This window comes from Acomys minous (assembly GCF_964271855.1).
Source record: "Acomys minous genome assembly, chromosome: 19".
NCBI lineage: Eukaryota > Metazoa > Chordata > Mammalia > Rodentia > Muridae > Acomys > Acomys minous.
In genome coordinates, this window is record NC_140499.1 from 54,681,626 (window position 1) to 54,708,324 (window position 26,699).

Genomic DNA, 26,699 nt, shown 5'->3' on the forward strand with positions numbered 1-26,699 from the left:
ACTCTCATAAAATATAACCATGACAAAGCCAACAACCTCTAGCAAAGATACATGTAATTTCTGGATGTGATCAACAGATGGCAGCATTTATACGTGCAAACGCACAACTGCAGTTATTGTTTTGTTTTTAAATAAAAATGAATGGTAAATTCTCCATGGTGATCTAATAGGATACAAGGGATAATTTTTATCTTCTTGTGTCTGTTGAGGTTCACTTTGTGATAAAGTAGTATATGGTCACTTTTGGGAAGGGTTCCTTGAGGTGCTGAGAAGAAGGTGTATTCTTTTGTGTTCAGGTGAAAAGTGCTGTAAATATCAGTTAGGTCCATTTGCTTCATGACGTCTATTAGTTTCATTGTTTCTCCACTACTTCCCGTCTAAGTCAGGCCTTCATGATTTTACAAATATATACTATTGCAGTTAGCATTTCTTTTTTACTTAGTATCCTTTATAGTTTTATTATTTTTTTATTTTGACTGGTCACTTTCTTCCTGTTACAGCTTTATCACTCTTATGAAAGAAACTTCAAAACAAAGATAAACACACACACACACACACACACACACACACACACACACACACAAACACTTCAACTTGACTTGTGTTTAGCTGAGAGTAGAGGTAAACTATGAAGAGACTATCACCTGAGCACCCACTGGCGTCATCAGAGGCCACTGTGAGGTCACAGCTTTCCTTTTCTTTTCTAGAAAATGGATTCTCAATGATGCGTTCTGGTTTTTAACCTACAATGGCCTCTTGCCGGTCTATAAATGCCCATGGCTGCTTCTGTTAGTGTTTTTGATTTACAGATTAAGTGCTTTATGAGGCCTAACATAGCAACACAAATATTTAAATTGCCCCCACGTTTTACAACCTTAATTGCTGTATTTTATATAAAAGGCACAAAATGAATATTGTTATTGATAAAAATTGGATGTACCCAGAGGACTTGGGATCACTGAGAGCAAAAAATGGAACATCCTGAGAAATCAGAAGTGCATGCAGAGAAAGGTAGGAACCACTGCATCGTCTGTCCCTAAGGAGCAGAAATAAACGGAAATGGGTTTGATCCCTTGGGAAACTGGATTCCAAGTATTACTTTCACAGGAACAAAGATGAGTGTAAAATGAATAATACAGTTTTAGTAGCAAAAGATTAGCTTATGAGCACTCAAAAATATGAAAATGTTACTGTATGTTACAATCAAATTTTGTTGTTTGTCCATTTGTTTCTCTATAATATATGTTTGTCTTGTGTTCTTAAACTGCCTCTGTGATCATCAGCCTTTATGTAGGGGCCCCAAACTTTCCAAAGAGGGGTGAGATGCAATATTCCTCTGTGAGGGAATTCAAAGTCCCTGCTGTGTGGGTTGATGGCCCCCACTGCAGGCTCTGAGCTTCTTGACAGGCATGACTCACCCAGCAGATTCACTTTTCATCTGAAAGACTTATTTAAAAATTACTACATTTCTAACAAATAGCCAAAAAAAAAAATATACTTCAGTAAAGTTAACACAATTGTCAATGAGTACATCTTGATTAAATGAGCTGATACCTGAAATGTATTATTTGGGTAGTATTTGCAGCCAGCTGGACTTCACCTGACCAGGTGCCTGAAAAGTCTCACTAATAGCCTATAGCCCTGCAGTGGGAAAGGGGAAAGCTGCTTCACGACTGAACTGCTTTTTCAGTGAGGATAAAGTCTTCATAAACACTTCTAAGCAATGCTGAAGTAATAATAATTAATCAAAATTTTGATAATTAATTTTTGGTAATTAATAATATGTTTCCCTCTGTCTGATTTTATGTGAAACTTAGCCAGAGTTTTTTTTTTTTAATATGTGTTGGTTAACCTGATATCAAAAGAAAGATTATATAATGCTGTTATTGATGATAGTGCAATTCCAGCCAATGGTATTAATACAAACATGACTACATAGTTTGTGATAGCATTAACAGTGTAACATTGTTTGTGAGTGTCCATGCACTGTGCATGAAATAAGAAACTTTAGAAAACGTTGATAGATACCATGAAAAAACTCTTAGCTTACTGATTAGAGATTAGTAAGGTATTAAAATTTAACTTAATGATAAGAAAAAGATTGCAGCCTTTTGGAAGAAAATTAATGCTGCATAGTTGACAAAAAATGTTAATGGTTGAATTGAAGCAAAGTTTTAAATTTTGAAGTAACTTTCTTGTGAGAATGTAGTAGGCTTTTAAGATCTTACTTCATTCTTTGTTTTTGAGATAGCTGTTGTTATTCTTATTAGTGTTATTGGTGTATGTGTGTGCTCGCATGCATGCATATACATATCTAATATATGTGGTGGGCGCCTGGGTGCTACTGCGCATGCGTGGAGCCCAGAGGACAAATCCATATAGTTCTCTTCTTCCACCTTTAGATAGACTTGTCCAACAACTCATTTCTTAAGTAAGAACTGTAGATTATTTTCTTAAAACCCTGAATATTTAATAATATTGAGTATTTCTCATGGTCTATGTTATGTGCTGAACTATCTCCAAGAATTATGCTATTTAATATAAAAATACACAAGACAGATGTTATTGCTGTCAGTTAATAGAAGAGTCAGAAAGAGGTAGTGAAACTTGGCAGAGGGTTGCCTAGGTTACAAGACAGGAGACCGGGACCAGAAGGTGGAGGCTCTACTTGCAGATGAACCTCATCTTCTCACCTTGGCAGAGAAGTTTTGCATCATCTGTCTGTCACCAAGTGAAAAAGATAATAACCGAAGAGACATTCTGTGTGGCTATTTTATACATTGCCAAATGTATTTTAGCAAAACTCTTACCAGTCTCTTCCAAGCAATATCAATAATCATTATTTAATTGATGACTGGGAATATCGAAAGCGTATTTTCTAAGCCGGCAGGCAGCATATCGACCCACTGAACTGACTCACCTTCTGATGAGCCAACAGAGGAGTAAAGAAATTGGGTACAAAGCACACGGTGCACAGAAGTCACAACACCAAAAGTTACAGCACTGAGAGAAAGGAACTGAGGAAGTGGTTATTGTAGCTCCACTTGGGACTCTCAAGAGAATTAGCCTGATCCAGCCCAAGGAACTCTGCTTCTGCAGGGAGAAAGAGGAATTGGAAGCTAGGACCATTTTTTTCTCCTTAATTAATTTATTCTTGTTACATCTCAATGGTTATCCCATCCCTTGTATCCTCCCATTCTTTCCTCCCTCCCATTTTCCCCTTATTCCCCTCCCCTATGACTGTTCCTGAGGGGGATTTCCTCCCCCTGTATATGTTCATAGGGTATCAAGTCTCTTCTTGGTAACCTGCTGTCCTTCCTCTGAGTGCCACCAGGTCTTCCCCTCCAGGGGACATGGTCAAAGGTGAGGCACCAGAGTACGTGAGAAAGTCATATCCCACTCTCCACTCTACTGTGGAGAGTGCTCTGTCCAATGGCTAGATCTGGGTAGGGGTTTAAGGTTTACCGCCTGTATTGTCCTTGGCTGGTGCCTTAGTTTGAGCGGGACCCCTGTGCCCAAATCTGCCTATCATAATGTTCTACTTGTAGGTTTCTAGGACCCTCTGTCCCACGAAAGCCTTCACTTACCAGGAAACTGAGACAGAGGGGAGGACATTTTTTTTTTTAAGTTACGAGCTGTCACGAAACACTCATTCAAAGTTGGCCTTAACAACACACCAATATGCTTCCGCCATCAACGCCTCTTCCTTAACCAGAGCTGTTTCTAGGTGGCATTGGCAGATTATCAGTAGACTCACCTAGTTTGCATTTTACTCATTTCTGAATAAATCATCCAATGCGAGATGATTCTGGGGGCTTTAATGAACATCCAATAAGGAAGGCAACCTGTTTTGTCATTTTGGGGTTGTAGTTTTTATGAATGGTTTACGGTTTTCTAACTCACTGACTTGTTTTTGCCTAATAATTTTTTGGGCACCAGGACTCTTAGGAAAGATAAGGCATTACCTCTCAAAGAAACCACTGCCGTCTCCGACTGACCGGAAGAAGTTTGATCATGACTTTGCCGGTTCCACTTCCTTTCACGGGATATATAATATTGCCCAGAACAAGAGCAAAGTTCGAAAGGTGATCTGGCTGTCTGTAGTGCTGGGCTCTGTCTCCCTCTTGGTGTGGCAGATCTACAGTCGCTTGGTCAACTACTTCACCTGGCCAACCACAACATCTATAGAGGTTCAGTATGTGGAAAAAATCGAGTTCCCAGCTGTGACGTTCTGTAACTTGAACAGGTATGAATCATTGCTTTAATCATGATATTTTTAAAAATTAATTTTAGTATAAATTTGCTTGGATGATTAACATAAAGTATTCAGATATAGTGTTTAAAATACTGGCATTTTAAAACTTAAGGTACAAAGATAAGGAAATAAAGAAACTTGCTAATTTTTTCATCCATTCACTTTCCTTTCCTCCATTTCCTTGTGCAGTAGTATGCTAGGTAAAGTAAAACAACCTGGTTTCCTGAATTTTATAATTTAGTACACTAATGAGGAGTCTCCCTATGTAATTGAATAATTATCAGACACAATATAACTATACACAGGCTCTCTATGTGGAGTGTATGTGGAGGGCAGGACATGAGGAAGAACTGACAAGGGAGCTAACACACAGCACTTGAAGATATGAGGTGTGATTGTTTATGTGGTGAGATATCTACCTTAGTAGAGGCAGGGCTGGCTAGAGACCCAAAGGTATGTATCCTGGCCAATTGCCTAGGGCCCTGAGCTCTGAAGAGCATTACACTCAGCTGAGCTCTCTGCTTCCACTCAAGCTCTGGACGGCAGCCCACTAAGTTGTAGTCACTGCAGCAGGGCAGCAGTGAGAAGGATGGCTTCCTCACAGGAGGCCTTCTAAACAAACCCCTGTCCATCGTGAGGCTTGAAAGATCATAAGTAGGAATTTTTCTGGATGGAGGTGTTCTTTTAGACTCACGGTTATTAATGATGAATGGACCATGGGCAGATCCCTTCATCTCCTTAGCACACGCATGTACATTCATGTGTCTGTGTGTGTGCGTGTGTGGGTGTGGGTGTGGAGAGAGAGAGAGAGAGAGAGAGAGAGAGAGAGAGAGAGAGAGAGAGAGAGAGAGAGAGAATGGCACATATATACCATATATATAATTATTCATCCATTTTATGTATCTGCTGTAACATCAATTGAAGTAATACAATTTGCTTTGTTTCAGAGATAATTCTAGAACTAGTATTGGATCCACTGTACATGTTATAAGAGGTTTGTGTGACCTCTAGTCCTTCAAAGCTTCAATTTATGCATCAAGGTGTCAGAAAGCAAAGATAAATCAACCCTCCCACAAGAGAAAAGATCTTCACACTGTTCAAATGGCATGCAATCTGACAGCGACAGGGCTGTGTGTCCTGGGAGATACAGGCTGCCAGCATGTCATCTCCAGGTCCATGTGGCAGAGGCTGAGTTTTAGATGAGTGTGAAACAGGAGCTGGGGACACACTTGCAGCTCCATGATTGCCTTGTGTCAGGTGGAAGGGAGGTGGCAGAAGCTCTGCTTCCAACTCTCTCTCGTGTACAACCACGTATCGGTAGGAAATTGAGAGCTGATACAGAAAAATGCTGTTCACCGATTCATAACAACTAAGAAAGGATCAAGAAAACTTAATAATCCCCTAGGACCCGTGTGTGTGTGTGTGTGTGTGTGTGTGTGTGTGTGTGTGTGTGTGTGTAGGTTAGAGTGCAAGTCACAGGCTTGTCCTATTCTGGCCTAATTGACACAGTTCTTTTTGCTAATAGCCAAGTTATGAAACAAAATAATGAATGTGTAAAAATGCTGAAGATGAAAATAAAATATAAAACTTTAAGAAAAAGTCATAATAATACTTTTATTATGATTTTTGTTTTGGAAAAGAACATGCGTTCTTATCAGTTTCAGTATTTGATAGTAACATTGCATTTCCATTTAAACAGTAATGCAAAGTTGTCATTGACTCAATGTCACATTCAATATATTCTTCAATCTGCTTCACTTATAATTTATTTAAAAATCCATTCCAGTTTTCAAAAGTTCTTTTTTTACATAAAGCAATGAACAGACAAGAAGAACTATCTCATAAAGGTACATTTGGCACAAAGTCATAAAAATTAAGTTGTGCAACCAATTCTGGAAAATTAGCTATTATCCATGGAGTTATTATTTGGAACCAATTTAATAAATTATACATAGCTCTGTATCAAATTTCTGCTAAGTATCAGTACTATAGAATTCACCTAATATTTCCATTATATTTTGCCAAAGCTATCCATTTTTTCCTTCTACTAAAACTAGAGATAGTGACTTATGGAGGAGAGCACATGTGTTTAACTATTGTTTCAAAATACACAGCTCAAGTTCTTCTGTTTCTTCTTTACAATCATTGTGCTCATTAATTTTCCCAATCTGTGTAAATGTGCGTGTGTGTGTGTGTGTGTGTGTGTGTGTGTGTGTGTGTGTGTGTGTGTGTGTGTTCATGCAGACTCCAGGATTCTTAATGAGAGGACCAGTAAGATGCTACAATCTGCTCAAATGGGGGAATCCAAATGTCATTCTTCTCCAGATATCCTCACTTTAAAATTATATGTAAAGTACCTTTCTTGTTCATACATGACCTGCTTACATATTGCAGCAGAAGTCAATGAAGGGCTGAATCAGGCATTAATTCAGGCATCTACTGAAACTTTTTTCTTTGCATCATATGGTTTTGGGAAGTGAATTTAGAGCCATTGGTGTGTACAAGAATATTTTTAGGAATTGTTTCCCACATATTAGTTGGTTTACAGAAATCAATGTATTTTGCTACATTTTACTATATACTCTTCATATGTTAGGGTCAATAGATACCATTTAGATGTGATTTTGCAAGGACACATTGCAAACATTTTAGAAACAAGGAGCAAGCTTTGTCTTGCAGTTTCAAGTTCTAAATCTAGTCTATGCATGGAGGACAGGAACTTTCACTTTGACCTCTACCCCAGCCATCCACATTTTTAAAAAAGAGTAATTTTAAAAGTGTGTATCGAGATTGAGAATTAACTCAGTACATGACACTTTAGTTTTACGTCAAGTATCACATTTGATAAAAAAAAACCTTTATTTCTTTGTTTCTCATATTACTAGACTTTATTTACATCATTTAATATGACAAAATTACCAGGGAGGTCTCCACCTTCATTAGTACAACAAATTTAATTTGAGAATATTTTAAGCCAAAGTCTTCTTTAATAATCTTATTAACTATATTTATGATACCCACAGGATGGCTAATTCTTTAATTTTTGGGGACTAATTCATTTCATTTCAAAATAACTGCAGAGCCATTTGGAAAAGAATCCTGTAAGGGGCATTGCTTCATAGCCTCTATAGGGAGACGTAAGACAATATGAGATGCCATGATGTGAGACAATCATGGAAACAGTTGGAAACCCTTGTCATGCCAGGAAACATCAGTTATATTGATTTAGGGGTTTTGTTGTTATTTTGCATTCATTGGGAAAAGATTGAATATGGCTGGTACTAGAAAGAAAATACTTTAAACAAAAAGCATTTTATAAAGAAATCTAAGTGGACTCAGTGAGTTACACCACACACACACACACACACACACACACACACACGTAAATAATAATAATTTTGAAAGTGATTGTAAGTTTAGGAGGTAGGCACAGAAGGATTGGAAGATGAGAGGGAAGAGTAGGAGTGATACATATAGAGAGCTCATGTACTAACTTCTCAAAGGGCTTAAATTTAAATAAATAAAATACAATGTAAATAAATGTCAAAAGAATTATATATTAAATAATAATACAACACAATTATTATCACCACCAGGATAATATCTTTAGATATTAGAAATTTGGAAAAATATACCAAAGCTTTAGTCATGATTGGTGTAATACATTCTGATAGTCATTTTGTAAGTAGCTCTACAGAAACTATTATTAAGTAAATAAATATCCCCCCTTCGAAAAGGAAAAATGAAAATAAAATCTAGGTCAGGACCACCATGAGCTAACGACTCCCTCTGTGCAAGAATGGCTATTTCTAAAAAGATGAACCCTTCAATATTTGTGAGATTGGGGAAGGGGTAATTCGCATACTGTTGGAAGTTAGATTATTACAGCCATATGGAAGTAGGACTGTGCTTACTCAACAAACTAAATATAGAACTTCTCATTATCCTGAAAGCCTACTATTGGCTACTTACTAAAAAAAAAAAAAGAAATTTGTCAATATGCAAAACAGGCATGTCCATGGCAACAATTGTTATAGAAACAATGCAAAAGTTGCATCAGTTGATGAATGGACAACAAATATGTGGTGCATGTGCACAATATGTGTCCTTATACCCAGCATTGAAATTGTTAGCCTTTTGTTTGTACTATGGATAGAGTTGGAGAGCATTATGCTCAACCAAGTAACCTAGGTATGTTCAACTTACATAAACTCTACACAGTGTGTTCACGTCTTACCCCTCTGATAAGTATCTAGCTTCTGCCTTTATAGATCAGTTAGAGAAAATTTAATATATTTACTGAAAAAATAAGTGACAAAGTGTAGAACATAAGAAGGTTCTAGAATGACATGCAAACCATATATTGCATGACATAGAACCCTATAAAGACTGGACCACACATTCCATTTAGTGCTGCCAGTAAAGGAGAAGAGAGGAAAGCTACTCATGCCAAGGCTCATAGAATTGAAATATGAAGTGATTAATTATATTTTGAAGTAATGTAAGGAATAGCGCTTGCAAATAAAGATGTAGACATGATGCACAGTGGAAATTGCTTAATAAATGTAGCCCTTCACTGACGTAGTTTTGCCTTGTTTCTGTCTGCTAGAAAATTAAGTTTTGTCATTCTAACCAATGCTTTCATTACTACTAATAGATTCCAAGCAGATGCTGTTTCCAAATTTGGCATCATATTCTTCTTATGGGACATAGTCTCCAAAGTGCTCCGCCTTCAGGAAATCAGTGCCAACCACACTGGATCTCGTGAGACCTTAGATTTTGTTGCAAGTCACCAAAACTTCAGCATTACAGAGTTTGTCAAGAGCAATGGTTTTTATCTCAATCATGACACTTTGGTGCACTGTGAATTTTTTGGAAAACCATGTGGTCCAAAGGTAATTCTTGAACATCTCTCTAAATATAATCAAAACTATAGGCTATGGTTTTGATCTATTTCTTAATGGATCAAATAAAATTGATCCATGGAGAAATCTACCTAAGTTCGTTAGCTGTGCTAAGTTTTGCCTTGGAATAGAGGGAGATGTGGGATCCATGTGAAATGAACTTCTTCTTTCAAGAAGTTATGTAAGGGACTGGAGAGATGGCTGAGGCATGAGGGCACTATCTGATGCACAGACATGGTGATGTGGGTTCAGATCCAGAGCTCTTACCAAAAAAAATCTGGTACTGCTGTATGCTTGCCTGTAACTTCAGCACTCTGGGAAGCAGAGACTTGCCTGGGCTGGATACTAGCCTTGACCCAGGAAAAAAGGAAGATAGGGACAGTGCAGGACACTCAGAGTTGTCTGGTGGCATCATACACACATACACACACACACACACACACACATACACACACACACACACACGTGCACACACATATATACACACATACAACACACACACATAAAACACATACACACACATATACACACACATATACACACACAGACACACACACACATACACACACACGTGCACACATATATATACACACATACAACACACACACATACACACACATATACACACACAGACACACACACAGGTCGGGGCAGGTTACAAAAAAATGATAGATGACAAAAGCTTTGAAGACCTTCTTGAACCATAGTTTCCCCAAAATAAAACAGCTTAACATAACACAATACTTTAATTTTTTTCCTTATCCTTCAACAACATATTTGAAGAAAGCATCTCTCCACCTAAAGCAGCTGTCGCACAGTACCTGAGCTAGTAGCACTTTCCAGAATACACAGAACATGAGCCTTCCAGATGCCTCATGCACAAGATGGGCAACGAGTTTTTTTTTTTTAATCCACATGTAACCTCTACAGTTCTGTTTTAATTGCAAACACAGATAGGCTAAGATAAGGTACAGCATGCCTGGGTTCTGGTCCCTTATTTCCTATATCTCTAATTCACTATTCTATGAGATGGAGTCAAAGAGATATCAACTTCATCTTCCCACGATACAATAGCAAAAAGATAAGAGAAATTCCTAGGAGAGCCTGATAGGAGTGAAGTGAAGCAGGAAGAGGCCTGAACACTCGCAGTGGGAGGGGTGGGGGTGGGGGCGGGGGTGGGGCCGCTCTTCTCCTTTGCTTTGTATTTACTAATACAATCACATTCCATACTGGGGAAATGTTCACTAGTGATAACACACATTACAGGAACCCAATCCTAGTATTCTGTGAAGTAAAATAAATGTGTATATATATATATACACACACATACATACGTGGTTTAGTTCACTGGGTAATCTAAACCAGTGCTGGCTTTACAAAATGGCGTACCAATGAGACCCTTACTTTGATTCTGCCTTTCTGTCTCCTAACTTTGCCTGTCTGCTTTTTTGTGGGAGTCGTTAGCACTCAAGAATCCAGGCGATGATCCAGTGAAAGTCTCACCATCTGTTCTCAAGCCAGTTGCATAGGAATGAGGTTGGGCTATGCAGATCACCCCAACTTATATAACATGCACATCTTTGTGGGGGAGGGAGCGGGCGATCACAAAAGGTCAATGGGAAGCATGATGTGACTGCCCCACAGAGAACATGGGACCGAGCAGTGATTTCTCAAATGAAGGGTGTGGAAGCCATTCACCAAAGGCTAAAAACATGGTCACATGAATCATTAAAAGTAATTATTAAAAGAATCATTTAAAAAAGTAAATCTAGGTATTTTTAAATTGTTAAAAAATATACTCTTAATTATATGTAAAAATGTGTCACTTAAAAATGGCATGCAAATTGACCTAATAATGTTCATTATGTAAGTGGCAATTGTTGATCAAGGACATGTATATAGTGCCAAACAGTCAAATCTTTCTGATATAGGCATCCTCACATAAACAATTGCAGGAGTAAAATAATGATAGAGTAATTGCAATTTGAGGGCATTGAAAAATGCCCCACTGTTTGGTGGAGCATCTTGAAGTAGAATTATTCCCAGTTTCCTGAGAAAGCACCAGACAGGTTTCCAAAGTGGTTGTACAAATTTGCACTCCCACCAGCAATGGAGGAGTGTTCCCCTTTCTCCACATCCTCTCCAGCATGTGCTCTCACCTGAATTTTTGTTCTTAGCCATTTGGATAGGTTTAAGATGGACTCTTTGAGTTGTTTTGAGTTGCATTCCCTGATAACTAGGGGTGTTGAGCATTTCTTTAAGTGTTTCCCAGCCCTTCGATATTCCTGTTGAGAATTCTGTTTAGTTCTGTTTCTCATTTTTTTTTTTAAATTGGGTTACATGGTTTGGTGGTGTTTAATTTCTTGAGTTCTTTATATATTTTGGATATTAGCCCTTTGTGAGATGTAGGTTGGTGAAGATGTTTTCCCAGTCTGTAGGCTGTTGTTTTGTTCTATTGACAATATCTTTCACCTTACTGAAGTTTTTCAGTCTCATAAGGTCCAATTTATTAATGGTTGATCTTAGGGCCTGAGCTTATTTTTAAAATTCATTGACAATGAGACAGGTTAACTCCTGGCAACACCCAGCCTACCTCAAAGATGATGATGAGCATCAAAGAACATTCTTATAGAGATGGTGTCAACTGTGGCAAACAAGCCATTGGGCAACATGTCCTCATTTCTACCACAGACAGAATTATGCCTCAAAAAGGGCAAGCTTGGATGCAGGCAGAGTCAATGGCCAAACTCTGCCAAGACAGGGTAAGCACGTCCTCAATAGTTCCTGCCTCACAAATATGTCTGTCAGATATATTGGTCCAGAAGGCTAAAGATGATGCTCCAAAATTAGAGAGTTTTGGGTGACCATTTAGACAGCAAACTGTCTCTGTCATCTTCTCATTTGGGAAGCTGCATCTCCTGTATACTCAGGGGTATTACTTCTCAAGTCTCTGATGGGTTGAAGACCAGATAGTTTAGTTTTACAATTAAGTTTAGTTGTTTAGGGGTAAAGACGTTTTTAGGTCTAGATAGATATTTTAGGTTGATAATGACGACATATGATAGATATTGATTTACATTCAGAACTTTAGACACAAGAAATAGGAAAGATTTTTTTTCAAGGCTGCCAAACAAATAGCCAAAACACTAAGAATGTAACATTTATGTAATTGCTGATTGTTTCATGGTTCTTCTTGTTGTAGGTAGTTTATTGTAAAAATGTATAATAATAAAAAGTATATGTTCAAAATAAAAAATATTTAATAAAAAGACAATAAAAAAAGAAAAAAGAAAAATTCCTCACTGACTCTCCTATTTGGTTCCTTTTCATATGGGAGGATTTCAAACACGTCTTCACTGAGTACGGGAATTGCTTTACTTTTAACCACGGTGAGAATGTCCAAAGCAAGAATAAAGTGAGTGTGTCTGGAAGAGGCTTAAAGCTGCTCTTCAACGTCCATCAGGTATCCACTTGGCTTCATTCTAGTCTGGGTAGAAAGGCAAAATGAGTATGCACAGGTTTCCATTTTTAGTAAGAATGTTTTTCTCTGTCAAATAATGTCCACCAGTTGAGTTTACTTCACCCCTTGCAAATTTATTTGAATGCCCAGTGGATTGTGAATCAGAAAGTAGATTCTTCAGGCCCAAGCTCCACACTTTTTGCTGTTCTACCAACTTCTATTGGCACGACTCAGGCATCATTCGTGCAGTAGAGTGAAAAAAAAAAAAAAAAAAGGACTGTTTTGTTACATCGTGTCTCTAGCTAAGGACACTATCATTAAATACATAACTGTAATAGGATTTTCAACCAAGCATGGAAATATGCTTAGAGAACTCCCTATATAATTTGTTAGTCATGGAATTCTTCTCTGAAAAACCCTTCTATGTAAGAATAGTACAAAAGTGTACCTTACCAACACCCTACTGTTCATTGGTTTGCTTTTCCTTGATGACTGATGTGTGTAACTAGCCTAGGAAGTTGAATTTGGACATGGGACTCAGGTGTCCCAGCATCTAAGAATTACCTCTTATTTCAAAGGTGCTAGATGAATAGCTCCCACTCCTGCTCTCTGCTACCTAGAGCTTATAGATCAGGATTTCTGCTATGCTGGTATATATTCAAAGACAAGCAATGAGTGGCAGAGAATGATGGTCACCTCTTCTTGAATCACTGAAAATTATTGTATCCTCCATAAACTTGAATGAGGCCATGACTGCTTTTAAAGAACTTCTGTTAATATCATATTTATAACCTCCTCCTGTGTCCCACTCAGAATAATTGTACTTATGCCCAAATGCAACCCTACACTCAACAAATATTTGACCAATATTTAAACTGTTTAAACAATAGTTCTGGGTATTAGTTTAAACATTCATTATAAATTTTATTAATGGAAAATAGAAATATTTCTATATTGTAATTAAAACTTGTAAGTTTCATGAGCAAATGATACATGGCTACTTCTATAAACCAAGCTAGTCAATGCTTCTTAGAAGGTTTAATAAGTCTAGGATAAATGGGCCTCTGAATTACTGAAATCTAAAGCATACTCCAGGACAATTACACAAAAGTACACTGATATACTATAGAATCTTTACATGTGCACATCCAACCTTCCCTTTATAGCCTGAAGCTACAACATCACTAGCAATTTATGTGTTAGTCTGTTTACCTGATATAGATTTGGATATTAAAAGGTGCTGTTAAAGAACTGGTGTACTTTCACAGTTATTGAAGAAGACATTGAATTATAAATAAGGTCTGGGCTTTAATTGCAGAGAATCTAATGATTATTTGATACACTGGCAAAGTAAAAGAAAAGCCAAGTAGAAACTTTTGAAAGGCACCTAGGAAATGAGGACAGAGGAAGTGAGGTCATCAGCTGCAACCAATGGGGATTCACTCAGAAGCAACTGACACAGGTGTACTTGTACACTTTCTTAGAAGCAACCACCTGTGCGATTCAGCCCGAAAAGGGGTGTTTTAGATACCAGATTTCAACACCTCTCACACACAATAGACTGAAGCCTAATAAGGCATAACTAAAGTTAGGAAGTCTAATACACCATGAATTGATGAAACCAAACCTTCAGCTCCTGTAGAACTATTATCCTTGTGTGTGTTCACTTCAGGAGAAATTTACGGATAATCCCATGCCTGGTTTCGCCGATGCTGGCATCATCTTTGTTATTCACTCACCCAAGAAGGAGCCGCAGTTTGATGGCTTAGGTTTGTCCTCTCCTGTGGGAATGCACGCACGGGTGACCATCCGCCAGCTGAAGGTAAAAATGTGGGAGCAGTGGAGAGGGGAAGATTACCTGGTAACGAATGCATTAAATACACGAATAAACTTGTTCATGAAAGACACTCTTCTGCTATGCGTGGAGCCATGGCTGAAAAGGCCAACACTTCATTTCAGATCCTTTACCTTTCTCCTGAGGACCCTAGGTGGTAGATTCCTGTGTACAGCCTGAGTGATCATGGGAAAACCTATTAAATCCAAGGTAACTAAAGATTTTACTTTTAAAGGGACCAAAAAGTAAGCTTCAGATCGAAATATTCCTTTGGGAAACAACAAAAAACCAAACAAACAAACCGAACAGACAAAACCACCTAAAATGAAAGAGCATCAGCCATGGAGACAAGCCCGTGTGGCAGGCTTCCACATGACAGCCTTTTACTCAGGATCTTCCTTCATTAACTTTCTCCACTTGCACCCACTCCCTGAACTCTTGGTCCATGGACAGCTTTTCTCTTTCCAGAGTCAGAAAGTTTAAGTGTGGTACATAAAGAAAGCCCTTACCTGTTGCACATGAAATACCAGCTTCTCAATAAAGGATTGGTTTTTGTCATATTGGTTGATGGTTTGTGAGTAACATGAGAAATACGATGACAGAACATTTGCAGAAATAGCTTTTTTTTCCGTATGTGAATGAAGTTTTAGAATGGTTGGCCTATGTGATGTTTTCGTTAACACTTAGATTAAAGGTGTAAACGCTGCTATCACAGTGGCCTTCAGAGACTTTCAAGATAGAAGTGTGGACAAATGGATAAACTTAAGAGTATTGAAAAATAAACAAATAACTCTGAGATAAGTAAAACTGTTCAGTATCCCTTAATGGAAAATCAATCATTTAATGGATCAACAGAAGTCAGTCTCCTAACTCTGGCATCTCTTCTGTCTCCAGACGGTCCATCAGGAGTACCCCTGGGGAGAATGCAATCCTGACATCAGGTTGAGGAACTTTACCACCTACAGCACATACGGTTGTTTGAAGGAGTGCAAAGCCCAGCACATACAAAGGCTGTGTGGATGTTTGCCCTTTCTGCTTCCAGGTAGGTTAAGACTGACAACTTCTCTCCATGCTGCTTAAGTTGGAGCATAGGAAATTGGTGTGTCCTTGAACTGCTTTCCATTCTCATGAAAGTCTATGCTGGAAATTGGCCCACTTGACAAAGGTTGTCTCAGTTGGTATAATTGTAAGCATGGACGCATCATAGAGATTTCTGGGAAAGAAAATGATGCTGTCAGTCTAGGTCATGAATTCTTATTTACCTTAAATTGAACTAATGTCAAAGGTTTTGTAATTAAAAAATTTACATTAGGTCATGTATACATATAATGATAATGATTTAACTGTTGGGAAATCATTTGCCTTATTCCTATGAAAGAAACTTCAAGATATCTCTGTATACATTCTCGGGCATTACCAAGACCCAGGGTCTCTCAGGAAACCCCTAGGGAAGGCAACAGAGCAGAGGGCTAAAACTTGGGTCTAATTTCACATTTTCTTGTCTGGCTAATGGCACATCTTTTTTGTACTTTCTGTAGAATGGAGAGTAATGTGTTCTCCAGAAGAGGGTCCTTATAAAGATGAAATGAGTAACAGAAATAATGAGCAATTTAATTTATATTTATTCTGCTGCCTTTACTTGGGGAGTCCACAAGGAGATGTAGAAAACCGGAAATGGAGAGACTAAAACCAGGTTGATTTTACCTGTCTGTCTGTCTGTCTGTCTGTCTGTCTGTCTGTCTGTCAAGCTCGCTCTCTCTCTCTCTCTCTCTCTCTCTCTCTCTCTCTCTCTCTCTCTCTCTCTCTTTGCCTATCTGTTTCTATCTCTATATCTTTCCCAATAAAGGCTCACAGAAAGACTGTTATTTCAATAAACAGTAAACACAAAATAAAAGCATGTATTAGCACGATATTTCTCCTTCCTCCCCACTCTCCCTTTCTCCTCCTCACCCTCCTTCTCTTATTCTTTTAAGCGTCTTGAATTTAGAACACAAATAGCCCTGCCTTTTAGCCTCACAAGCATGCTTAAAACTGTCCGCAGTTCTCAGAGCACAGTCTCCTTCAGATCTCGAGGATTAGTGAGTAAACATTGTGGCTAACCTCAGAGACCACATGTGTTATACCAATAAACAAATATCCTGTCAGATTCAGAAGCCACGTTTTTTAAAATCAGCCCAGGGAGTAACACTATAAATTGATTTTTCTTCTTCTTTTTCTCAAGGTCTACAGCAGGTGCATAACAAATGTTGGCACTTTCATGCCCTCATCCAACCCCTAAAGAAAGTTGATCAGTGTGTATAAAGATATTTTGTGTGTGTATATATGTTTACATATTAATAGGAATAACAAATATAATACATCAATATACAGAGAGAGAAAAGGATACAAGATAGAGTACGTCAAGGCCTCTGTAACTACATGTTCTAGGAAAAACCTTTCTGAGATTTAGTACTTCATATGGAAAATGATAATTCCTATATCATAAGATGATGAAATGGATAAAATAAGGTAAAACTTGTGGCATCAATTGTAAAATAAAATCTACAAGTATTTAAAAACATAAAGAGTTGGTTTGAGGTGACAAGCAAAAAGGATAAAAAACAGCTTTATTCTCACCAGTGTTTTCTTGGAGTGGATGCTGAGATGCTGGCACGTCTGTGTTCCAAGGAGAAACGTCCATATGCAGAATAGGCAGAAGGAAGATATAGAAAAGAAATGTTCTTATGATTTAGGGTGCTACTTTTATCAAAACTCTGGGGCCTCTGTGTATCTCAGCACTGCAGGTGCCCCAGTGCTGGCTCAGCATGTCTGAGGGTCTGAGTTCAATCAACCACAATTCTCAAAAACAAAGCCTCCAGTGAACTCAGAGTTGACCCCTCCGTCCAGTTACCTGCTCAGACAGGTGTACATCCCAAAGCTTTGTTGTTTCTTCTAATGAGAGAATTGTATTTCAAGAAGCCCCTTTACACGCCACACTTCTGTTTTTAAGGAAATGGTATAGAGTGCGACCTACTAAGGTACTACAACTGTGTTTCTCCCGTTCTTGGTAAGTGGATTCATTGTTTCTTTACTTTCAAAGCATATATTAAAATTACTTAGTTATAGGACATGAAATAACACTGTGGATAAACAAGAAATAACAAAGCCAAGCTATATAAAGAATTTTTAGAAGTTCCCTAGCACTGGCTACGTGAAAATAGATAGTAAAAGAAAATTCCCTCTGACTGTGGGATATCTCCAAGTTAAGGGCAAATAACAACAGAGTACCAGCAAGAGCTCAGGGGGATTATTTCCAAATCTTTACGTTGTTTATAACCTCTGTTCTTGATAGTATCAAAACAGCCTTGATTTTTATTGCATTACTAAAACTTTTTATGACTAGATCAAATATTCTAAATTTTAAAAAATAATCATATAAAACTAGTAAAAGCTTGTCAGGTTGAAAATCATGTATATTTCTAAGAAACATCCTTTCACTTAATTACACATATGTGTCACATGTGACACCTTTGCATAAATGAAATCATGCCTTAAGTGCTAACAACTTAAACAGATTTGTTTTGCCTAAATATTTTCATAGACCCCCAATATTATATTCTACTATTATATTATTTGATCCATATACATAACTTCATATTTATGCTGTTACGTCATTGATTACCCTCTTAAAATGTAAAATATTGCACATCTTTGTCTTATTTTTGTTTCTGTTGTTGGGACATAACAACCTATCAGAACAGCCCAGGGGAGAAAGGACTCACCTTAACTCACAATTCTGGATCACACACAGTTCCTCACTGTGGGGAAATCTAGGAAGTAGGAACTGCTAGTCACATCATATATTACAGCCACAGTTAAGAGCAGGGAAGAGTGAACTGATGAGTGCATGCTTGATCTCACTTTACTTCTGTCCCCACGCAGTTCAAGATCCCTTAAATCAGTGATTCTCAACCTCCTTAATGCTGTGACCCCCTAATACAGTTCCTCATGATGCGGTGACCCCCCCCCAACCATAACATTATTTTTGTTGCTACTTCCTAACCGTAATTTTTCTACTGTTATGAAGTGTAACATAAATATTTGTTTACTGATTGTCTTAGGTGACCCCTGTGAAAGGGTCATTCAACATTCAGAGAAGTCTCAACCAAATGGTTCACAGTTGGGAGGTGTTCCCGTTTCAATTAACATAAACAATAAATAATGTCCCATAGACACGCCCACCGCCAACCTGATCTGTATAATACCTGATTAAAATGTTCTACCCAGATGTTTCCAGATTTTGCTAACTTGACAAAATTAACCATTATAATCTTGCGCGAAAGTTTTTTCCTAACCTACTGTAGAAATATCCTTAAGACAGCAGTAGAATTAAGGTTTAATTTAAATGGTTATAAAATATTTCAAGGTTGCTTATGAAGTAGAATTTATATTTTTCTTTAGTTTCAAAACCACATATGCAAATGTCATATTGAAAAAAAATCAAAATTATGTTGCCAAACATGATTTCCTATTGCTGGTGAAAGCTGGATGGAAAGGCTCGGAAAACACATCAATACTTGCAGAGCTTTAGGGATAGCCTGCTGTAAGATAGCAGGATCACACAGCTGTGCACGTGAAAGTGTGAGTAAGTGTTATGAACATGTGAGCATGAGCATAGGGATGAGTGTGTGTGTAGGGGATTAGTGTATATGGGTATGTGAGTGTGTCAGAGCACATGCATGGCATGCGAGTGTTTCTGTGAGAATAGCATGTAAGTATATATAAGTGTGTTGGATCATGTGTATGTGGGTGTAGCATGAAGGTGGAAAGGCGACAGCTTGCTGGACTGAGAACCTCAGTGGCTGCCGGAGAGGCTAAGGAGACCGTGGAAACAGAAACACACCAACAGGGTATTTCAAACCAATTTAGGATACGTCTAAAGATAAGTGTAATTCAAGCCACTGACCTTCAGTGGGTTTCTCTTAACTTGGAATGGCACACACCACTCTCCACACTGTTTTATCCAAATAATTGATCTCATATAGAAACAGTCCAGGAACTTCCTGGAATGTCTCATTCCTAATGAAAACCTGTCCCTAGTGATTCCATAGATTCAGGGTTACAACCGTTTTTTACATTCTGTCCCGTTGGTTGTACCAATGGTAAAATAAAACGTGGTTTACTAAGATTATAGGCATACTTAACTAGTTTTAAATACAGAGAGAGGAATAATGAATTGTATCCTCCTGTTGCAGAATCTTCTCTGAGTGCACTATTTGGGTTTCCCTTCCAGACCGCATTGAGCTAAAGGCGCTTTGCACGATGGGAACACACAACTCCAGCTGCCCTGTGTCGTGTGAGGAAACAGAATACCCAGCTACCGTCTCTTACTCTACGTTCCCAAGTCAAAGTGCAACAAAGTTTCTCGCCAAGAAATTGAATCAAAGCAAAGAATATATCAGGTAATCTAGTCAGCCTTATAAAATTTTCATGATTAACATGAATTTTCCATAGTTAACACTTGAAGTCTCCAGAAATGACATGGAAGGCAGCGCAGATGTCCTGGCACTAGCAATGAACAGGATAGGAATTTTAACCAGATATGATCACATATTTTAGCCCCTTATTTTAGCTTTTAACAGAGCCATACGACGTGGACTGAAGTCATTTGCTCATGGTTACTCCTTCACTGGCTCTACTGGAGAAAATACGAATGCTAGTTAATATCAGCTACCATGTAAAATAGGACAAACCTTTACCTTTACACTCTGTGCTTTGAGTCTCCTAATAACTATATAAAATAGGTGGAAACAAAAGTATTTTCATCCTATAAATGTGTATTAACGTCCATTGAATTTTAAACAACCGTCAAAAAAGGAAGTCAATGGGATGGAAGGAACTTGGTCCCTGCCCACCAAGTCTCAACTCCAAATACTAACTAACACATTAATTTCCTCTTTGCTGAACCATGTTGCTCCTCGCGAGTTATAAATCAAAAGTTGTAGTTGAAATTTCAGTGTCTTTCCAAGGGAGACAGCCAAACAAACGTATCTCCCTTTTGAAAATATACTTTGCTGTGTTTGAGTAGCAAACTTACAGGACCGACTTAGCCTGCGAGCATGAGAAGCCCGCGTGTATCTGTAATACTGCTCAACGAGAAAAGCATAGTGGATAGAGGGACCTGGAACTGCTGTATAGTAACAAAGCTACAGATGTTGGCTAGTTTACTTTAAAAGCTGTATTCTCCAAAAGAACCCACAGCAGATCATATATAACTGTTACAAAGCAAAACTGCTGAGACCTGTCCACTGACGAGCACTGACTGGCATCCTCTCCGAGCCTCCCTGGCTTTATATTAATAACCCACACACAAAGGAGAACGGGCAAGTGCCAGGATGTGACTCTTGCCTCTAGTTTCCTACTTGGATTCATATGCTTATGTAGATTGTTATGTAGATTATTGACTCCACTGGGGGGAAAAACATCCAGCCTTCAGAATTATTGATAACAAGAAAAGAAGCCCCGCCCCCTTTATTTGAATGTACCATTTCCCAGCATAGTGGATTGTTAAATACGCTCCCTCTTCACGCAGGTGGGGTGCTAACCAGGTAGTTTTGAATGTGTCTGTTCTGTGTTAGCACATAGACTGTTTTCCTCAGACAGGCCAGCCAGGTAGGTCCTGCTTGTGTCTGGCTAAGCACCAGAAAACAATGACAGCGCTCCAAAAGCACAGGTCTGGGGAATATTTTTAGAGGAGCCTGGGGAGAGAGTTTTCAAATAGAAGCTCTGATTCATCTATTCTATAAGGGGCCACAGTACCAAGCCTGCACTGCCCTTCATTCTCCACTCCAGGGAGCCCCCTTGCCAGGGCTTTACAGTCGGTTATTTCCTGGAGTTTTACTTTTCCAACCAAGGCTTAGGAGCTAGGTTTTGTTTTGTTTGTGTTTGTTCATGTGTGTGTGTGTGTGTGTGTGTGTGTGTGTGTGTGTGTGTGTATGTATTTCATTTATGTTTATAGACTTGGGGACTGAAACAATAGTAATACTAATACTTACAACTATTAAAATAAACGTATTAATTGATCTAAAGTTCACTGATATTTGCATGACCAAATACCCAAATGAAAGCATGTTTTGATTCACTTTACCCTAGGGTTTGTTTTAATAAGAATTTAAAAAATCCTTTTATATTCATAGATAATAAAATAATCTGTACAAACAAGAAATTTTTAAAAAAAGCATTTTCAACATGACAGGCCTTCTGAGTTATGAATTCCAACACTCAGTAAATTAAAAGACAGACAAAAACACAGTTATATGTTTTTTTAAACAATTGCTTCCAATACAGACATCTGTGTTTGTTTTTTAATATAGAAAGCTGTTTTGAGCATAGTGTTATGCCAAGATCTGTAAGCATGATTTAGAAGAACACTTTTCAATGTCTCTCAAGTTCAGATTTATTTTATTTTTAAAGTATATAGGTAAGGTACTGGACATGTACTGATGAATCAGAAATAAAGTCCATAGAAATTCACAACATCTCCTATTTCATTTTATAACCCTCTGAATATAATTAATAATTGTCTCTTAATGAACAGCTAGTGACCTTGTTTGGTTGTGATTAGTGGAAGCTATGGCCAAGATGACAAAGCCAGTAGCAGAGCAAAGGTGTCCAGACAAAGGGATTGCCAGAATCCTAGATGCAGCTAGCTAGATGTTAGAGGGACTCCATCACAGCATCAGGAAACAAGTACCAGAGGGCATCTACGGAATGCTAGCAATAGGTTGCAGAGCAAAGCAGCCTCTCAGCTAATCCTGAAGCACACTGCACATCTTTTGTCCCGGAGCAGAAATCAACCACAGCCTGTGGCTGTCCAGGCTCTCCAAGAGGCCATCACTAAGCACTGTGCTAAAGATGAAGGCAGGCCACAGTGTACCCACGCTCATTTGTGGCAGATTTTGATCAAATTGTATTGGTTATGCAAGTTGGTGTTTTAAATTGTTCTACTGGACAATTTTTGAAATAAGAGTTGAATAAAATGGTTGGTTTTGCGCAAAACTAGATCATTCCTTCTCATGCCATACTAATACTCAAGCCCCTGAAGGTTAGTAATATAGACAAGTGATCAGCTTTATCTCTTCGCTGTTATTAATAATTAATGTAATTACAACAGTGCTTTTTCCTAAGACAAGCAAGTGTTCTTGGCCTTAATAGAACAATTTCATTATTACTTTGAGTCCCAATTGTAGGGACCCACATAGCTGGATGAGTCAGATGACAGAGAGGAACTACATAAACATCAATATTTTTATGGAAGAGAAATTTATCATCTCCTGAAAACACAGATGGATAATCTCTGTAAATGATCATTAACATTTAGCTTGGAAAGTTAAACAATATTATCAGTGTGCATGCAAATTAAGAATATAACAGTGAACACAAAGATGAAAATGTTACTAAAAATTCAGAATTCCCATGACAACATTGCTGCCTTTTTTCATTTTATAACTGTTTTATCACTTGTAAATTTTACAACTTCCACTTATGATCAGTCTCAATGTTGTACATTTTCCTGTCACCTAGCATTAGACTAATGGAAACTAACTACACATATTAATGGTGCATTTTAATTAAGTATATGAGAGTATTGATTCCCCAGACTGTAAACAATAAGGAAAGTGGTTTACAGCCATGCTCCTTAGATATGTTAGAGAATGCCATGTTATTTCAGGAAATGTTGCTAATAGGGTCAATTCTTCATTAAAACTCTTATTGCCATCTGAAAATCATGTGGTAACTGAATTCAATTTCAGTTTGTAGCCCAGACAGGTTAATATTTAGCCGCTTGTTTGTTGGTTTCACCTTTAAGTTGTTGCATTTTTAACAAATACATAAAGAACATGCATTGGGTGTTTCGATTCAGTGTCTGTGATTGGCATGGGAACGCCTCCATTGGTAAAGCTTAAAACCCATGCCTTGTTGCACGTAGTTCTACCACAGTGAATATGAACGACAGCCGTGCAAGTTGTATAAAGTGATGTTATATGCTGTAATGGAAAAAATATATATGAAAAATCATCTAGAGAAGCCAGGGTGAAAAAAACACTTCTCTTTAGGTTTGTGGACTGTGAGTGGAAATGACCTTGACCAGAAGTGAAAAACAAGCAAGCAAACAAGCAAGTAAGCAAGCAAACAAACAAACAAACAAAAACCAACTTCTACAGACACGGTCTCACAAGTCCAGGCAGATGTTTCACTAAGGGTGTCCTAGGAGTGTCAGGGGCATAAGGCTGAGTGTCCCACTTTAGTATGTTGAAGAATTATTGGCTATTGTTATAAAAAACAGAGTGTATTTACTGAGAAGGGGGGTACCTCAAACTGAAAGCATAATATCCAGCCAGACATGTGTCACAAAACTCCTAGTGAGACTAGGATGTCTTGGGTGACAGTGGGGAGAGGAGGGTGTGAAGCAATGAGACTCTGCCTAGATACTGATGGTTCCACGAACAGGGTTTCCTGTTAGACTGGTTAGGGATGCCAAATGGAAAATAGCAAGAGTTTGACTTGGAATATGTTCATATGTGTTAAGTTATTAAACAACCAAGTGGAATTTTCAAAAAAAAAATCAATCAAATAGATGATTGGAATTCATAGTTGAGGTCTAGGTATAGAGGAGAGAGAGTTGGAGCCCCCACCTATACAGGAATGGTTTTAAGATGGTATTGACCCATTCTGGACACATGTGAAGACCTATAGAAGACATTGAAATATAGTCTTCACTCAAGTATGTCAACAACAATCAGGAGATTGCATTTATCAGCAGGGTTACTTCTACTCTGATTCATATTTAATTTCTCACTAAAGCCTGTGAGCTCAGCTCTATTATACTGACCTTGGACAAAGACACAATACTACCTTCCTCAAGATAATCTAGGTAACTTGGAAAAGTCAAGAATAGAAAATTAAAATTGTAATCCAAAGGTTTGAAAATATATTGGGCCGTGATTAGATGATTACACTTACTTTTTTTTTTCTCAAGGCATAGAGACTTTATGAGGCATGTGGGTGGCGGCAGGGGAGGGGTGTTTGTGGTTTTGTTGTTGCTGTTGTTTCTTATCTTCTGAACACCACCGTGGCCAGAGTGCCTTCCAGTTAGTGCTAACCAGATCAATACATGAGCTAACATAAGCTGGAGCCAATGCAATGTTAAATAGTTCCTGACTCTAAAACAGGGATGAAAAGTAACGCTGCTGCCAGCTGCCAGCTGCCTGCCAGCTGTGCTCATTCTGTTTTATCCCCAGGGAGAATCTTGTGAACATTGAAATAAATTATAGTGACTTAAACTACAAGATAACACAGCAACAAAAGGCAGTGAGTGTCCCCGAGTTACTTGGTGAGTACCTAGACTCCTTCCTCAACTCTCATTTGCCATCAGATTACTTTCCTAGTCAGGGCTTAGTTTGTCAGGCCAGAAGAAGAATCAGTGCCCTTGTCTCCTGTCAATGATTATCCTCCCTAAGAAACACTTGTCTCCGTGACTCCACCACACAGGATTTTATCGAAGCAGCCATTGACTGATGTGTGTCTCAGAGGTTCACTCACAGCAGCTTTCTCTTGAAGCCACCCATCACCGCGTGACTATTGTACAGATTTTCAGGAGGTTCAAACCTCAGACTTTCACAGAGGGCTTCATGCCAGGAAAGGGTAAAAAGCGCCCTAAGCAAGCAAATATTATTCACTTTCTTTACAGCCACTGCCTGCTTCTTCTACTGAAAGACAGAGTCTTTAACATACCACTGATTTCCTAGAAGCAGTCACACACTAGAGGAAGGTTCGCAGGGGTCAGAGGAGAACAATACCTGAAGGCGTTAGCCTTTTCAGATTGAGCAGCTGAGAGTGGGACGGTGAGGAAGTATTCAAATTCTTCAAAGCTCCAACCAAAAACCACGCTTCCTTAGCACATTTAATAAACATCAGTTGCCTAAAGATGAGCCCAGGCAGACAATTAATAAAGGGATATTCCTTAAAAGACAGTACTAGGGCAGGGACATTTGCGGGAGACGGAGGGCGGGGACACGAATTGGTGGTTGCTGGGATCTTGCGGACAAGAAGGAATTGGGAAGTTACTTTTCAAAACAGTTCTTCTGGGAAATGTGCAGAGGTTTTGGAGGTGGTCATAATGAAGACCAGAAAAATGAGAATTCACCTCGTGCCTTAGAACCACACACTTACAAACGGTTCATATGTCAGTGCTGTGTCTGTCGATGTAGGTTGAAAACCTGTTTTAAAATGCAGTGTTTTACATACATATTTTGGTTATATGGACCATTATAAATGTTTGATACACAATACAATTAGGACACTAGCCAGGCAATTAGCATCGAAATTATCTTCTCTGAAAACAGCAAAATCTGGCACAGCCATTTGGTACCAAGTTCCAGCTTTGCTTTGCATTTCATGAGTGCATATTACAATTTGGTTAAATTTTTACCTAGAACTCTAACCTTCCAAAGTCTAAATTAAACTTTAGAAACAGAGTTTATACCATCTCCTTTTAGAGATTATTTTTTGTGAATATTATTTTCAGTGTTGCTAGTTTGTATTATTCTATTTATACTAAATTTTAAAAGAATATAATTAATGTATCTTCATATATCAGTCATGATCAACTTACTGGTTTCAAATGATGTATACTATAATAACGTTGACTTTTGTTTCATAAAATGTAATTTCTTTACTGATTTTTATTACAGCGGATGTTGGCGGTCAGCTGGGCCTATTTTGTGGAGCTAGTTTGATTACAATTATAGAAATTATTGAGTATCTATTCACCAATTTCTACTGGATATTCATTTTCTTTTTGCTAAAAATACTTGAAATGATCCAGCGCACTTCTCCACCTCAAGTAGTATAGAGCAATGTTAATATTCTGTTAGAATAAAAGTGTTGGTTTTGCTTTTCATAAGACATATAATTACAATGGCTCATTTGCTATTATGGGACTTTATGTCATAGTTTGGAAAGTCTAATAAAATCCATTGACGATTCCTATCTCTGTATATACCCGCTCTGTGTGTATTGTTTAGTATATTGTGTATTTTCTAATTATTTCTCTTGTAACCTCAGCAGGTAAATAGTAATAATTGCATAATGACTGGAAAAAAAGGCATTCTCTAAAGCTAAGTATGTTAATCACCTAATGAACTGTATATGGTTGTGGTTATCATTTTAAATGTCAAACTGCCACAACCTAGAGCCACGTGGAAA

General features: G+C 38.1%; 1 protein-coding gene across 1 annotated transcript; it reads left to right on the top strand.

Moving 5' to 3' along the window:
- Positions 1–971: 971 nt before the first annotated feature.
- ASIC5 (acid sensing ion channel subunit family member 5) lies at positions 972–26,346 on the top strand (the record flags this gene model as incomplete). Its single annotated transcript, XM_084768385.1, has 10 exons — positions 972–1,011; positions 3,940–4,246; positions 8,913–9,150; positions 12,497–12,622; positions 14,292–14,441; positions 15,348–15,495; positions 17,443–17,499; positions 19,726–19,894; positions 24,734–24,825; positions 26,186–26,346. 10 exons carry the CDS (start codon positions 972–974, stop codon positions 26,344–26,346), a joined length of 1,488 nt encoding a protein of 495 aa, XP_084624511.1.
- Positions 26,347–26,699: the final 353 nt, after the last annotated feature.